This window comes from Hordeum vulgare, chromosome 7H, assembly GCF_904849725.1.
Source record: "Hordeum vulgare subsp. vulgare chromosome 7H, MorexV3_pseudomolecules_assembly, whole genome shotgun sequence".
Lineage (NCBI taxonomy): Eukaryota > Viridiplantae > Streptophyta > Magnoliopsida > Poales > Poaceae > Hordeum > Hordeum vulgare.
The window spans coordinates 599,607,027-599,621,725 of NC_058524.1; the positions used below are offsets into that span (position 1 = coordinate 599,607,027).

At 48.9% G+C, this 14,699-nt stretch overlaps 3 protein-coding genes across 4 annotated transcripts; 1 reads left to right on the top strand and 2 right to left on the bottom strand.

The window, feature by feature from the left end:
- Window positions 1–1,619: 1,619 nt before the first annotated feature.
- LOC123407716 (haloacid dehalogenase-like hydrolase domain-containing protein 3) lies at window positions 1,620–4,057 on the top strand. Of its 2 annotated transcripts, none has more exons than XM_045100909.1 (5): window positions 1,620–1,923; window positions 2,047–2,091; window positions 2,782–3,069; window positions 3,159–3,365; window positions 3,461–4,057. In XM_045100909.1, the coding sequence occupies exons 3-5, from the start codon at window positions 2,812–2,814 to the stop codon at window positions 3,809–3,811; spliced, it is 816 nt and encodes a 271-aa protein (XP_044956844.1). In that variant the 5' UTR covers window positions 1,620–1,923; window positions 2,047–2,091; window positions 2,782–2,811; the 3' UTR covers window positions 3,812–4,057. The 2 variants fall into 2 exon arrangements, with proteins under 2 accessions (XP_044956844.1, XP_044956843.1); XM_045100908.1 differs by having other exon boundaries at window positions 1,621–1,923; window positions 2,770–3,069.
- An 871-nt stretch (window positions 4,058–4,928) lies between these two features.
- On the bottom strand, window positions 4,929–7,296 carry LOC123407715 (protein DETOXIFICATION 35-like). The gene is made up of 6 exons (XM_045100907.1): window positions 6,885–7,296; window positions 6,185–6,801; window positions 5,793–6,088; window positions 5,610–5,732; window positions 5,393–5,479; window positions 4,929–5,249 (listed from the first exon to the last, which is right to left on the bottom strand). The coding sequence occupies exons 1-6, from the start codon at window positions 7,122–7,124 to the stop codon at window positions 5,158–5,160; spliced, it is 1,455 nt and encodes a 484-aa protein (XP_044956842.1). The 5' UTR covers window positions 7,125–7,296; the 3' UTR covers window positions 4,929–5,157.
- A 2,109-nt stretch (window positions 7,297–9,405) lies between these two features.
- Window positions 9,406–14,321, bottom strand: LOC123413665 (ALA-interacting subunit 3-like). The gene is made up of 8 exons (XM_045106602.1): window positions 13,958–14,321; window positions 13,058–13,116; window positions 12,883–12,957; window positions 12,683–12,799; window positions 12,483–12,553; window positions 11,635–11,935; window positions 11,154–11,443; window positions 9,406–9,766 (listed from the first exon to the last, which is right to left on the bottom strand). Exons 1-8 carry the CDS (start codon window positions 14,043–14,045, stop codon window positions 9,712–9,714), a joined length of 1,056 nt encoding a protein of 351 aa, XP_044962537.1. The 5' UTR covers window positions 14,046–14,321; the 3' UTR covers window positions 9,406–9,711.
- Between the last annotated feature and the right edge of the window lie 378 nt (window positions 14,322–14,699).

Sequence of the window (14,699 nt, forward strand, 5' to 3'; positions counted from 1 at the left end):
TAACTTTAATTAATAGAAATTTCTTGAATGTAATAGTTGTCAACTTGTAGTTGTCCTTCAATAGACTCTCCCACCATCAATATTTTGTATTGTTTGTCAAATTTTATATTTCTCTAGTTAGTCCACTTTACATACTATCCATGTATCATGTCTTATCTAAAATAGGTTATGATGTGTTTAACATTTAGCGTTGGATCCATCTCAAGCAACAACAACTTGGACATAATTTTTTTAATGATAAACATGTTTTCATTTTATTTGAATATAGTGTTCCAACGTACAAGTGCACCTACTTTCTTCTTCTTCTTGAAACGGATTTCATATAGAAGATTTTGCAAAATTATCGCATTCAAGAAAGAATGTAGGCACATCAATCTTATTTGAATAGTGTCCCCATCAACTCAACCAAAAGTTTACCAAAAGAACGCATTAAGAGAAGAAGTAGAACAAAGAAATTCATAGTAATCATGGAACAAATGCCACAATAGACAAAGGACAATGACGCGCACTCCTTCTGTACTGCACACTCTCCTCACCCCTCGCCCCTCCCTCCAAGTCATTTCCCTGGTATGCCCCTTCACAAATCTAGCTCCCTTACCCAAGTCTCACCTTATGATTCGCGACCCAAATTCACTCATTCCTCTTCCTACACCACATAGGTCACCAAAAATCTTCTAGCACAAGTCGTTGATTTTCCTTTGTCATCGTTCTAAAGGTCACTGATCTAATCTTGGATGGCGAAAACCCTTCCTTGTGGCCTCTCTGTCAGAGGGAGTAACCGAATATACCGCTAAATCGGACCCTTATTAGTTATTTCCGTTATTAGCGTTGTTATTGTCACTAGGGTCATCATCCCCCCCCCCACCACCACCACCACTACCACCTCCTCCAACTTAAGGAGAATGGAGTAGAAGTTTATAGATTCTTTACTTTTCTCTATTGTTTGTCATGAGTATTAAAGAGTAAGAAGATGGTGCATGAAGATGCCATGGTAGATGAAGGAGCCGAACCAGAAATAAAGCAAAGAGTATATATATACTAACATAAAAACCAATAGGTAACGACTATGTGATGGGTTACCTCAACTAGTGCATACTCTTCTTCTATCGCATGCCCTCCTTCCCGTTCAACTCATTCCCTAGTATCCCCCTTCACAAATATGGTTCTTTCTCCTAAATCAGGTCCCATCTATCACTTTCCCATCACAAACCCACCAATTATCCTTCTCGCGCTCCTCGGCCACTGAAAGTCGTTTTTTGCACGAGCACTCCGATCATGGCCTCGTCTTCGAAAGAAATAACCAAAGACGCCGCTAAGCCCCTTAGAGGTGACCGTCCTATCGATGTCGCTACCATGTCACCATGGTCATCGCCCCTGCTCCCCCTCCAATGATAGTTATCTTTCCTCGTTGTACATTTTAGATTCTCCATATTTTGTTTATGCAGGTATTACAAACTTTACCACAAAAGCACTAGCCTTTTCTATGACACATATTAATTATTACTACTGTACTAGTTAATTTTACAACTTTCTAATACTGATAGTTAATTTTCGTGTGAACCAAGAGTGCAATTGGTCCATTGCTGACATGGCCCACCCATCTCTTCCAAAACACCCTATCGCCCCCCTGCTTTGAGCTGCAATCCGATGAACCAGCAAAACCGTGGACGAGCACCGCCGGTATTCCGTTCCCGAATTCCACAGATTTCCGCTCCCCACTCCCAAAGCCCCGATACTTTATAGCCGGCGACAGCAAGCCCAGCAAAATACCACCTCCCAACCCGGAAATCCGCCCACTCCCGCGAATGAATCAGCTTCCCCTTCCCCTTACCCTTCCCTGAGATCCCAGCCCGAGCCTACGCGCCAGGAATTCCACCGGAATCCTCCCCTCCTAGCCGCAGCGTCGCCGGATTGATTCAGGAGGTGGTATATCCGGATTGGATTCTTTCATTTATGTCTTGTTTCTTGTCGTGTTCTTGCGCGGAAAGCTAGGATCTTGGCGATGCTGGGTCGTCCCTGATTCCTCGGTGGTTCCTGTTCTTGCAGGCATTCTTGGTGCCCGGAGAAGTGGTATTTGCTCCCCCGCTTGAGGTAATGGCCGCGGATAAGATTTGCTTTGGATGCGGGGGGTGTTAGACTATAAAGGCAGTATAAAGGCACAGCGCAACCCCTTTGGCTTTGTGTTATCTTGTTTTGAGCCAACCTTACTTTGCTTATTTTAACTGGAAAAAAAGGGGATCTAAATCAATGTTATCATGCTCTGCATTAACTACTACTCCCAGTTTCAGTACACCAAATTTGAATGGAGTGCGAACTGCCCAGTGTTCTGTTTAGGTTGAACTCTCTGTTTTGTGGGCATTCATCCTTGTTATCCCCATTCCTGTATTCAGTAATAATGTACTGTAATTTTTACCTTGTTTTCCTGTTATAATGTGATTTGGTTTCTCACCGTTTCAACCAATTTACTCTATGTGAATCATTTAGCTGAACGGTGAGTTTGTATGCTTGCTTCTTTTAGAATTTATCATGTTACATCCGTTGACCGTTGCAATGAGGGAGAACATATTGGATATCTGTTGGGAGGGAAGGGTTGCTGCTTGTTATGTAAAATATTTAGTTTAAACTGTTATTTCCTTTCATGCATGTTATCTACCCAAAATCTCAGTTATATGCAGGAGTAATTAATTAGATACTCAAGTGCATGCCATTTGTGTGAATCGTTGGTTATCCATATTGTCCTGATTCTCGTTATTTGGCTTTGCCCGACAGAGAATATAACAGAGGCTGTAGTTCAGATCATCATCATCAAACATGTCGCTTCTATCGAAATTACGGTTGGTCACTGTGGATGTGACTGGTACTCTGCTTGCTTATAAAGGACGGCTTGGTGATTACTACTGTATGGCCGCTAAGTCTGCTGGAAAGCCATGCCCTGACTATGATCGAATGCACGAAGGCTTCAAGCTTGCATACACTGAGATGGCAAGGAAATACCCATGCTTTGGATTTGCAGCAAAGATGCCAACCATTGAATGGTGGAGAATTTGTGTCAAGGATTCATTTGTTAAGGTAAAACCATTTTGCAGATATGGATTTTCAGGAATTTGCAGTGCCCTTTTCATTTTCCTAATGATCTGATTGCTTGATGTATACTGCAGGCTGGCTATGACTACGATGCTGAGACATTTGAGAAAGTGTTCAAGAGAATTTATTCTGCCTTTGGCTCCTCTGCCCCGTACTCAGTGTTTCCTGATGCGCAGCCCTTCATGAGAGAGCTGAGGGAGAAGGGTATCACAGTTGGGATCGTCAGCAATGCAGAGTACCGTTACAAAGAGGTTATCTTGCCTGCATTAGGGCTGAATCAGGTTTGATAGCATTAAACGCGACAGTCACGACCTTTCCAACCATTCCTCGTCTTATAAAAGCAGTCGCCTGATGCATGTCTTAGTTGTGCATCTAGGGCTCGGAGTGGGACTTCGGGGTGTTCTCAGGCATCGTCGGTGTCGAGAAACCTGACCCAAAAATATACAAGATCGCGCTGGAGATGGCGGGGAACGTCGCGCCGGAAGAGGCGCTCCACATCGGCGACAGCTACCGCAAGGACTACGTCCCCGCACGAAGCATCGGGATGCACGCGCTGCTCCTGGACCGATTCAAGACCGCCGACGCCGAGAGCTGGAGGAAGTCCGGCGCGCCGGTGCTCCCTGATCTCGAAGCCACAAAGGCATGGCTCGCCAAGAACCCGACCGAGGAACCCGCTGAGGAGCCACTAGGGGCCGCGCTGCTGCGCAGGATGGCCGAGAAGCTCTGAACCTCAGCCCCTGGGGTAGTTCCTGTTGTGCTCTTGCTGGGGAGTGAGGGAGCCAAGGAGAAGGGATGTGTTGTAGTGATGGTTCACTGGCCAGTTTCAGTTTGCTGGAGCTGCTTGAACTTTGGTAGTAGCTTCCTGTGCTGTTGCTGACTGCTGAATGTGGCAAGTGATCCAGTCGCGCGACGAACATCTTGCAATGACGAATAATTCTAATCGTGTTTCACATAATGGAGAAATTTGACATGATTCTGCATTTGTATGAGGTTGGTAGGATCGCGATGTCGGGGTTATATTCAAACTCCCAAGATGAATGTGATAGCTCAGCAGAAGCCATGTAATCTGTTGCAACTACTGTGTGGGCGCGGTGGGTGTTAAACCCTCTGATTGCTCTCCCTGGTTCTGTTGTTTGGGTCCCACTGTCAGCAACCAGGGGAGACGCAGAGTTTCTTAGCCCGAACTCAAATGAGCTTGGTGAATAGTATAGTCGAAAAAGATTTTAAAAAGACTGAACATTTTTTGTGATAAGCATTGATAAAAGTTTAAGTGCCTGCAAAAAATCGTCACACATTCCTAGAAGGTCTGGGAAGAAAGTCAATACTCTGGAAATGCCACTTCCAAGGGCATTTTTCGGCGTTGAATTTTTTTTTCGAGTATCGATTTTTATTTGCCATGCCTTACAAGAATGTCATTCCATGACGAATTTTTGAAAGCATTTAAAACTTCTTTCAAATGTTTGTCACAAAAACAATTCAGATTGTTTTGAAAAAAATTATTCGTTTTCAATTTTACTGTTTGCCGAGCTTATTTGAACTCGGGAGCAGAAGGACACTTTCGGGCTAAAAGCATCTTCAGTGCCTTTGCGGGTGTCAATCACCCTGCCATCAACTGGGAAGGCGCCTTGATAAGTGAAGAGATAATCTGGGAGAAAATTTCCATTCTCGCCAGGTGAGACCATCAACAGAGGGGTTGACTCTGTCGAGTATTCCCTCGAAAAATGGAAAAATGTTAGTACTCCCTCCGTTCCTAAATAATTGTAGTTCGGAAGAACTCTAGTTCTCTAGTTCTTCCGAACTATAATTATTTAGGAACGGAGAGAGTAGATAATAGTAGTTCTGTCCATGTATTCTCCCCATTTCATTACAACTAAAGCACACAAAAGCCACAGCCTAGCATGGTCTACGAAAATCTGGAATATTTTGTAAAATAATTTGGAAGAGAATTCAAAAAAGAAATGATGGCATGAGAATGGCCATCTTACGAAATGCTGCTAGAGAACTTCTAAATTTTACATCAGTGCCAGAAGGCATAGGGATATGCTTCTCCCTTTTTCCAGGAAAAGCAGAGCTTTATTGATCATGGTTATCTAGTTCTATTCCAGGAGAGGTTTGGTTGCCTCGCCGCCGCCCCACTTCCGCACACGGCTTGAAGCCAGCGCAGCCTGCAGTTACAGGACATGAGAGATAATAGTAAGGTGAAAAGCTCAGCATTTCCCATATAAACAAAACAACATTTACAAACAACATGTTCAAAATCAAACACGGATGCCAAGTTTGGAAGGGAGAGAAGAGATTTTATTCATACCTCTGCGTTCCAATCCGTTCTCCACACGATGAAGATCAAAATCGATGTCTGAAGCGCAATCCCGCAAAGCATGCCGGCCCAAATCCCCTATAAAATCACAAACAAATGCCACAAAACTCATAACCGAAAATGTCGCAGAATCATACCACCACAAACATCCTCCTTCATTTTAAATTTTGCAATTTGCGGTAGTTTTTGGATAAAGATAACCAATTACCCCAACTCCATATATAGTTGAACTTGTAGCCGAGGAGATAGCCGAGGGGCAGCCCGAAGATGTAGTAGCAGCCCAGGTTGATGTAGGCGACAAGGCCTTGCCATCCTCCTCCAATGGCGACCCAGAGATGAACAAAATGAAACCATCATGCATGCTGCGATAGGAAGGGAAGAAGAAGCGTGCCTGAAAGCACGGGCTGCACGCTGTTGAGCACCATGGTCAGGCCGAGCAGCCCCGCGATCCTGGAGACGGCGTGCTGGAGCTCCGAGTCGCTGGTGTAGATGACGGAGAAGCTGTCTCTGAAGATGAGCACGAGGGCCATGCAGAGCAGCCCGATGAGCAGCGACTCGCCGACGACGACCATGACCGCGTGCTTCGCCGCCCTTGGCCGGCCGGAGCCCAGCTCGTTGGAGACTCGGACGCTGATGGCCGCGTTGAGGCCGATGAAGATCATTCCCTCCCATCCGTTCACATTCATGCTGCAAAGCCACAAATGTTCTGTCAGACATATAAGTTCAAAAATTTGGAATGATAGAGTTCAGAATGTTGTCAGGGATTGTAATGAGTTTTGGTACCAGATGCCGAGGGAGTCGACGGCGATCTGGGCGTCCTGGAGGTGGCCGGTGAGGACGGTGATCATGCCGATGTACCAGATCTCGAGGCAGAGCATGACGGTGGACTCGAGCGAGAGCCGGACGAAGGCCCACATGTCGTGGAAGGCGGCCGTGGACCAGCCCCGCCAGCCGTCGGCGCACCAGCCGACGATGTAGGCGGCCTGGGCGAGCGCGATGGCCCAGAGGGAGACGTCGTAGGCGGCGGCGGCGCCGGGGAGGCCCATGCCGAGGACGGCGACGAGGAGGTAGGTGAGCGCGACGTGGAAGCCGAGACCCAGGCGAGCACCAGCACCTTGCTCTGCGCGCGCCTGCAGGGACTTGGCCGTGGGGAAGCTGACGGCGAAGGAGAGGGGGCCGGGCAGGATGCGGAGCGCGAACCGCGCCGCCTCGCGCGCCACGGCGGCGTCCTGGCCGACGGCGAGCAGCAGCGGCTCGGCGAGCGCGTAGAAGGGCACCAGGAGGAGCCAGGCGCCGGCGAGGACGATCCAGGAGCGCTGCAGGTAGACGCCCAGCATCGCCACCTGCCCCGCCCCGAACGCCTGCCCGCACAGCGTCTCCACCGCGCTCCCCATGCCCAGCTGCATGCATGCAATGCAATGCACCATAATAATCAGCATCGGCGGACAGTAATGGCGTGGGTGGTGGAGTGAGAGTGACGTACGAGGAAGCCGAGGGAGAAGGTGTTGAAGACGGAGAGGCCGATGGAGGCGGCGGCGAGGGGCAGGTTGCCGAGGTGGCCGACGAAGACGGTGGTGACGGAGCTGACGGCGAAGAGGCTGAGCGTGGCGATGGCGATGGGCGTGCCGATGCCCCACAGGCGCCGCGACTCCTCCCAGACCATCCGGGCCGCATCCCCCGCGGTGCGCACCGCCGCCGCGTCCTCGCCGCAGCCGGTCACCATCCCCGGCCGGCTTGCTGCAGCAGCTATCTGGACCTCGGCTGTCCGTCCAAGTATCTATACTCCACGCTCCGAGGAGGGAGCCAAGGGCGGCCGCCGGTAGGTAGCAGCGACCCCTCCCAGACCATCCGGGCCGCATCCCCCGCGCGCGCACCAGAATCTAATGCCAACTCCACGCGCGACCCCTATCCGGCCCGGTCCGTTTAGGGTAGAAGGAACAAATCGGTCGACCCAGCGTGAGACGGGCTAGATTCATCTTGTCCACTTTGTGTTCGGGACGATCTATTTCGAACGCAAACTTGTACGGGGTTTGGGTCCCGACGAAAAGCAAACGGACGCGCGCTCGTCGACGTCGGGGCCGCGTGACAGGCGGCCACCTACCTTCCACCCACCCACATCAATGCGCACGAGCGGCCGGGCCTGCCTGTCATCCGTCCAGGGAACGGTCGCGGTCCTTCTTAAATAGGAAAGTCGTGAACCGGTCGTCGTCCACACTTCCCACTACACCCCGCATCCTCCTCGAAACTCGACACCCCCAAACCCTAGCCTCGAACTCGCCGGTCGGCCGCCTCGCAGCCATGGGGCTCTGGAACTACGGCCGCAAGGGGAAAGCACGACCGCGAGTCTAGCTCCTCGACGGGACGCCGCCGCGGCTCCGTGAAGGAGGAGGCCGCATCGCCACCGCGTTGGGCCTCCGCGCCTGCTCCCTTCACCATCGGCCCGCCGGCCAGCGCGACTGATAGTACCTTAGCGCTGAGGTATGCCGGCGCTACTGGGAGACGAGGACGCCGGTCCCGTGGAGCGACGTCCACCTCCCCAACAACTGGCACCTCTCCGCCGATCGGGTCCCGATCCCGTCGGTGCCGACGAGCGGCCGTGCGCGCCGCGACGAGATCGAGCGCCGCCGCCGCCTCCTCCCCGACGACATGTACTACGACGACAGGTACGCTGCCGATTCCGTGCTCTGGGACACGTGGCTCAGGGACGAGCACGACGTGCGGCGGGCCTTGTACTTCGCCGGCACGGTGAAGGGGCCGCGGCAGCCGCGGGAGGTGCGCGGGCGTACACGGGTGCGCGGCCTCATGCCCACGTCGTCGCCTTCCCCGTCTCCATCACCACCTTCACCTCCTCGCATGACAGCGCAGGAGGAGGCCCGGCTCATGCAGCGTGTCATGAAGGACTCCATGATCACGCATGATGAACGCCAATGGTCGGGCCTAGAGGACGTGATGGCTCTCTCTGCAGCCGGCGACGTCGCCATCCCCGAGCTGATGGAGGAGGAGGAGGTGATGGAGGACGCCCCGGTGGCCGCGTTCCCTCCGGATCTGGTGGGCCAGCAGTGGAGCTGGTCGTGCACGGCGTCGAAGATGGCGCACGCAGTGCGGGCGTGAACTGGTGCCCCACGCCGTGCGGTCACCGGAGCGGGACGCCTCGCCATGGGAGGAGGTGATGCAGGCACCTGCCAGCTTCCAGCCCGCCCCGCGCACCACGGACCGTCGGCCCACCTCTGGACGCCGCCGGCCTACGTCGACCTCCTCAGCGACGACGACGACACCGGCGGCCACTGAAAACGGCGACGGCCACGGCATCAACGAGCGTTTTTAATTTTTTATTTCATGTTAATTATGTCAACGACGGTGAAACTGTGCCGTTTTGTGGCCGTGACCCTTAATGTTATGTTTTAAGTTTTTTTAACTGCATTTATTTACTTTTTATTAGGTTTTTTTTTAATCACGTCCAACATGGACATGATTTGGGTTGCGGCCGCGCGACGGCCGCACCGCACGGACAAAATCTGATCAAACCGGACGTTCGTTTGGGGTCACACCGGTGAAGTTGGCCTAACTGCCCTGCTTGTTGCGCGTGCGTGCGCTCACACGGGATTTTGTCCGGACGTCGAACGGATTCTTCTCCCGTTCATCATCAACGGTTTGGATAGGATGCGATGGGTTGTGTTTCGTTTTTTTAAATCTTTTTTTGCTCACGTAGCCAGGCTACACTCGAAATTACAGAGTTCGACAGCAGCATGCAAAACGGCGGCACAGCAAATCTGCTGCAGCGCCAGGCCAAACGTTCTGAACGACGTGTTCCATTTCATACGTATATGTGTATGTGCTGAAAACTGGATCACATGAAGAGCTTCTCATCAGGTTTTAGACTACTACTTCATTCGTTGTTACTACGAAAGGTACAGTAAATCTGCTGCACTTGTTATCATCAATCAGACTTGATTGTTATCGGAAAAAATGTAACTTCGGTGTCCCAAGGCATGCACTGTCTGGAATAGCATAGGCTCAACAATCCATTATAGTACAGGAGAGTTAACAAATCCCGTATACCGTGAAATACGAAACTCCATAGTACACTCCGTCCGTAGTATTTCCCCTTCACGGCTGATATATGTATGCAGCCTAACACACAACAAACAAAGAAAACAAAAGAACAATGGTCCCTTGTTAAAATGTACACACACACAAGTGGTCTAGAGCTACTGGGCAATCTCAGGTAGTATCATTTAGGGCATGATGATACATTTCGACTAGTCGAAGGCGGGCACTGATTGTACGCCGTATCGAGTTTGAGAACACCCTTAGCGGCCTGCGGGGTTCCTGTTCCAGGACAGGTAGTTGTGATCCCCCAGTTTCCTGCAAAAAATAACATAAACGTGTAAGAACGTTAACAAGGCTCTCATTCAGATAGGTCAACAGAGGCAATACTGGTTAGTCACATTGCAACAATTCACACAGAATGTGGTGGTTCTGTTTCGAGGCCTGCAGCGCTTGTGATAGCTTGATCGTGTCCGCACATGTATGACAAAGTATGAGCTTGGTATGGATGCAGCACTCATGGTAGACTACCAGGGTAAACCAACTATTTATATACCTATACTAGTACTACTATATAGTGTACCAGTTCTGAATTGGACCTTAAGTTCAAAAAAAAAAAATTGGATCTATAGATCAATCCTAACCATCGCGTGAATGACTGCTAAATTTAACGGATGCAAGCAGTTGGATTTGCGGTGAACAGTAAAACGTGGATGTCTCCATCATATTCCAGAACCACAGCGTTTCATCCTTCCTGGGAAAGGAAAAACCCGTAACTAATGCCTCCTGGGCCATGTTGTCGACTGAGCTGAGATGCCCCAGCGAGATGGTCTGGTTAGGATAATGGGAGAGAGTAGAATACTTTTAAAAGTTCTTCTCTGTGTCACCATCAGTGTGATTGTGTACTAAGTACTAACTTCTACTTTTGTTATATTTAATTTCTGCATTTGTATAATGGCATTTCTGATTATTATTTTTAACCAAAACAACTGTAATTTAAGACGTGCAATGCACATGTATACATACTAGTAGCATAAAGGGCCAAAGTAAATGGGAACAGCTGGTTGCCCTTTGCCTGGTGGCTGGCCCTACTAAAATTGGCAATATATGCTTCTACCCAAAATCTGTTTAAACAAAAATAACAAATCATGAACTATGCTCATACAAGGATACAACCCAATGTCAACTTAATCTTCAAGACTAGGAGAGTCAAGATGAAATAGAGTACATCATCCATAGTCAGGAGGATGTCAGTATACATGGACGGATAATTCTGCCCCAACAAACCTTGAGCAACGGCCATACTATCTATGCCATGGCAACCAAAATAGTAGCCATAGGCCACAGCCCACAAGTGTGGCCCATTTAGGCAAAAAGGAAGCTTAGAAAGTGTGGCAAGTCACAAGTGCAAAAAGGAACCAAACGCTTCACAAAAAAAGAGAGGTGAAACTAACAATTCTAGGGGTTGCTATGTTACATATCGAACCAAACACTCCCAAAATCCAGAAGACTTGCTGCAGGCATAGCATTACTGCTCCAAATGTAGCATTAGGTGGACAAGCATCCCCAAAGAAAACTTACTTATGGACTAAATCAAGAAGGTTAACTGCTTGTATCACGCATGGCTTACAAACACAAAAGGTACACATCGGCAGTAGCATATTTTCATTTAACTGTAATGAACCTGAGTTCAAAAGTTACTAACCTTGGCTTTATCAAGTATAGCAAGGTGAATGCAAATGCCAAGAAAATACAGAGCCCACCAACTATGAGGTATGCAAACCCAAGAAAATCATTCTTTCCTCCAAGCCAGGTTGCAGTGGAAAGGACCAACTTCTTCTTGCCACCAAAGCTATATGTATTGTAGTTGTTACTCAGCTTCACAGTTATGGTATCATTCGCCTTGAGATCAACGTATATCCTCCCATATAACTTTCTGAATGTAGGAAGCGCTGCAGTCCGCATCCAAACGATAAGATCCTCCTGTTCGCTCAGCTGCCGCGTAAAAAGAGAACTGACATGAATAACTTTTTCAGGTATTCCATACCTAGAGAAACTTCTTTTATCCAAGTCAAAGAACACAAAGAACCATTGTTGCAAATTAAAATATTGAGGGTATATATATCAAGTGAACAATTCTAGCCTACATATATATGGAACATGGTACAGATAAAGAGTTTGCATACCGGGATACTCGAGTTAAGCTTTTTACCACCTATGAGCGCACCATTCTGGAAGTTGCTTGGGTAGACATTTTTGGCAAATTTGTGCTCCCTATCACTTTTCCAGGAGATGTCCTTCTTGTTTACTGTCAAGTTGTCTTTACCACGACTGAAGCTATATGTGTCATTAAACAAACTCCAAGCAATCAGACCACAAGGAACAATTGGTTTTCCATCAGCCGTGAACCTCTCAGGTTCACATGAGGTGGTCGTATTTGACTTCTTAGAATCTCTTAGTTGTGCATCATTTCGGCTCTTCACATACCTGAAATTGGAAGTTGTATAGTACATGTTAAGCCCCTAACACATGCTATTCTTAGCAATATGGTAACCAAACTACCAAAGTACTCCCTCCTTCCCAAAATATAAGGCGTGTTTGACTTTACACGTTTTTGGTGCCCTACTTTGACCATTAATACTCCCTCCGTCCCAAAATAAGTGTCTCAACCTTCGTACAACTTGAGACACTTATTGTGAAACGGAGGGAGTATATATCAAAGTACATGGATTGAATATGTATGAGTAGCATCATCGTATTTGCCTTGCAAAACAATTCCATTTCATATGTTTTTATAATGATTTTGTAGGCAAACTGTAAGTGAAAATCATAGTCAAAGTTGTGTGATGAAGACCAAAAAAGTCAACGTGTGCCTTATAATTTGGGAAGGAGGGAGTATTAGTTAATCTGCTATGTAGTATGCCTTTTCGAAGTTGATTCTACAATATCGATTTGAATTTGCGGAGAAACATTTAAATGAATAGCTGTGAAGTTGCTCTAGAAGTTATTGACTGAAAACATCAAATAAGACTACCTCCTATGATTCTGATAAAAGTTGTCAAGTTGGTAGTACACGTAAATTGGCTGCTTCATCTCCTTTGTAACCTGCATGGTAACACCCAGATCTCATTTAGCTAAGAGACTGACAGAAGGTGCTTGCTTATAGCTGCACATGCAACACAATTCTATTCACTTGAAAAATTACTGTAAGATAACCGTTAAGTTATGTATTACCGTGAGAGTCCTTGTGCACTCTTTAGATATAGTCTCATTCTGGATGTACGCAAGCTTATTATCAGTCATGTTAGGTGGGACACATGCATGATCATACCGATCAATGATCTCAACAACCTGCAATCAGTCAGCATAAGTGAAGTCAGAAACTGCCAGTGTGTATATGTTAACACAAGGTGCAAAAATAGTCGACGCCGTACATCTTGTGCAGCTAGTAACGAGACGACACCAACTGGGACAAAGATGACGCCGACAAGGAAAAAAACCGAGACAACCTGCATAACACAAGCCGAAACATCTGTGAGCTACACCAGCACGCGCACTGTTGTATTCTATAAGCTGGAGCACCGTAATATCGGGAGGCAGTATGCTTACCCATTTTGGAGTAAGGATCGGCTTACAGGCCGGCAGCTCCTGCTGCGTGAACTTGGAATCTGCGCATAGGAATCCAGGAGTAAGAATCGGCTTGCATGCCAGAAACACAAGCTGCACCACAAGGTTAGGAGTTTCCCTAAGTTAGCACTTCATTTTTTTTTAACCGGGCTAATCCCCTTTCCATTACAACCTGCGCCAAAGTTATACTAATATCCATTGCTCATACAGAAGCAAACAATGCGATCAGGTAACTAGGCACTGGATTGTCTCTTCTTTCTAGATTAAACGAGCTATAAGTACTAGATTAAGCTCTCTTGCTTCGCATGAACGAAGCTTAGTGTAATTTAGTTGCTATCCGAGCTGCATGAACTTGGAATCCGAGCATAGGAATTCAGGGATACGAATTGTGCTGCATGCCAGAAACACAAGACAAACCACTAGAACAGGAGCTTCCATCAGTAACCACTCCATCCACACTTCGATCCCAGAGGTTTAATGATATCCATTGCTCATACACAAGGAAAAACAAGCAAACACCACTATCATGTAACTAAACACCAGGGTAAGCTCAGATTCTTAACACCAGGGTAAGCTCATGGGCTGAGTGCCCCTTTTCCTGGATAAAACAAGCTATAATCACTAGGGTAAGCTCAGATTCTTAGCAAGGGAAGAATCGAGCTAAGCTACTGTCCCACCGTGGTGCCAAGACTAACAGAGAACACGACCACCTGCCTAGCAAGCAAGCATCCCGAGAGCCCCCGCGCTAACCAACCAAAACGAATCAGCGCCGCTAAGGGCGCCACATCCATTCCGATTTCGGAGCAGCGAGCGGCGAGGAGAATCTAAGCAAGGAAGAAAGGGGCGGGGCGGGGCGGCCAGTCCAGGCCAGATCTCACTCACACTTGGGCATCCTGGTGTTCCTCCTGGCGGCGTCCGCATCGGCCCCGGATCCGCCGTTGCTCGCGCCGGCCGCGCCGCCGTCCATCATCGTCCCCGCCCGCCGCCTCGCCGCCGCGCCGGTCCGGAGCCCGGTAAACCCCGCGAGCTGCCCCGGCCACGCCGGAAGAGGCGGCCTCCGCTGGCGGTTCGGGGAGGGAGGGAGGGAGCTCGCGCCGATCTCGGGGCGGGGCTCGCCGTTCGCCCTCGGGTTCCCGCGCTCGCTCGCTTGCTTGGGTCCGAAGGAAGGGAAAGCGCGGAGTGATTCTGACCCCTCGGGGACGGGGGTGGAGGTGGAGGACCGGCACGGCTGCGGTGGGTGGGGGGTGGGCCGGTGGGGGTGCGTCCGTGTCGAGACGGCGGAGACGAGACGACCCCGGGTTCGGGTTGGGGTGGGGGGTCCCGCTGGTCAATGAGACCTTGACTTTTCGCCCCACCTTCTCGCTTCTTCAAAAACATTATTTTTGTTTCTACCTTTTTTTTTTCCAAATTCTCGGATCTATTATGAAACTTCCGCACAAAGTACCCCAAACATGCTAACAGTTAGCTCAAGGTCTCCGTACCACCGAACAACCACTATCATCGTCATAACGAGTTGTTGGCGTGTCGTTGTAGCCGCTCGGAAACGAGGGTTGGCATGAAGTTGCCGATGACACCCGAAAAGTGGTTGTTCACATGCCCCTAAGGAACAGCTCACTGGATTCGT

Excerpts from the sequence above, each read along its gene's own strand:
- LOC123407716 (XM_045100909.1), top strand. The coding sequence starts at position 2,812 with ATGTCGCTTCTATCGAAATTACGGTTGGTCACTGTGGATGTGACTGGT. Across the intron at positions 3,070-3,158 it reads TCAAGGATTCATTTGTTAAG|GCTGGCTATGACTACGATGC; the intron begins GTAAAACCATTT and ends TGTATACTGCAG. Across the intron at positions 3,366-3,460 it reads CTGCATTAGGGCTGAATCAG|GGCTCGGAGTGGGACTTCGG; the intron begins GTTTGATAGCAT and ends TTGTGCATCTAG.
- LOC123407715 (XM_045100907.1), bottom strand. The coding sequence starts at position 7,124 with ATGGTGACCGGCTGCGGCGAGGACGCGGCGGCGGTGCGCACCGCGGGG. Across the intron at positions 6,802-6,884 it reads CCTTCTCCCTCGGCTTCCTC|CTGGGCATGGGGAGCGCGGT; the intron begins GTACGTCACTCT and ends GCATGCATGCAG. Across the intron at positions 5,480-5,609 it reads CAACTATATATGGAGTTGGG|GGGATTTGGGCCGGCATGCT; the intron begins GTAATTGGTTAT and ends GTGATTTTATAG.
- LOC123413665 (XM_045106602.1), bottom strand. The coding sequence starts at position 14,045 with ATGATGGACGGCGGCGCGGCCGGCGCGAGCAACGGCGGATCCGGGGCC. Across the intron at positions 12,958-13,057 it reads CGATCCTTACTCCAAAATGG|GTTGTCTCGGTTTTTTTCCT; the intron begins GTAAGCATACTG and ends TGTGTTATGCAG. Across the intron at positions 11,936-12,482 it reads TTTTATCAGAATCATAGGAG|GTATGTGAAGAGCCGAAATG; the intron begins GTAGTCTTATTT and ends TTCCAATTTCAG.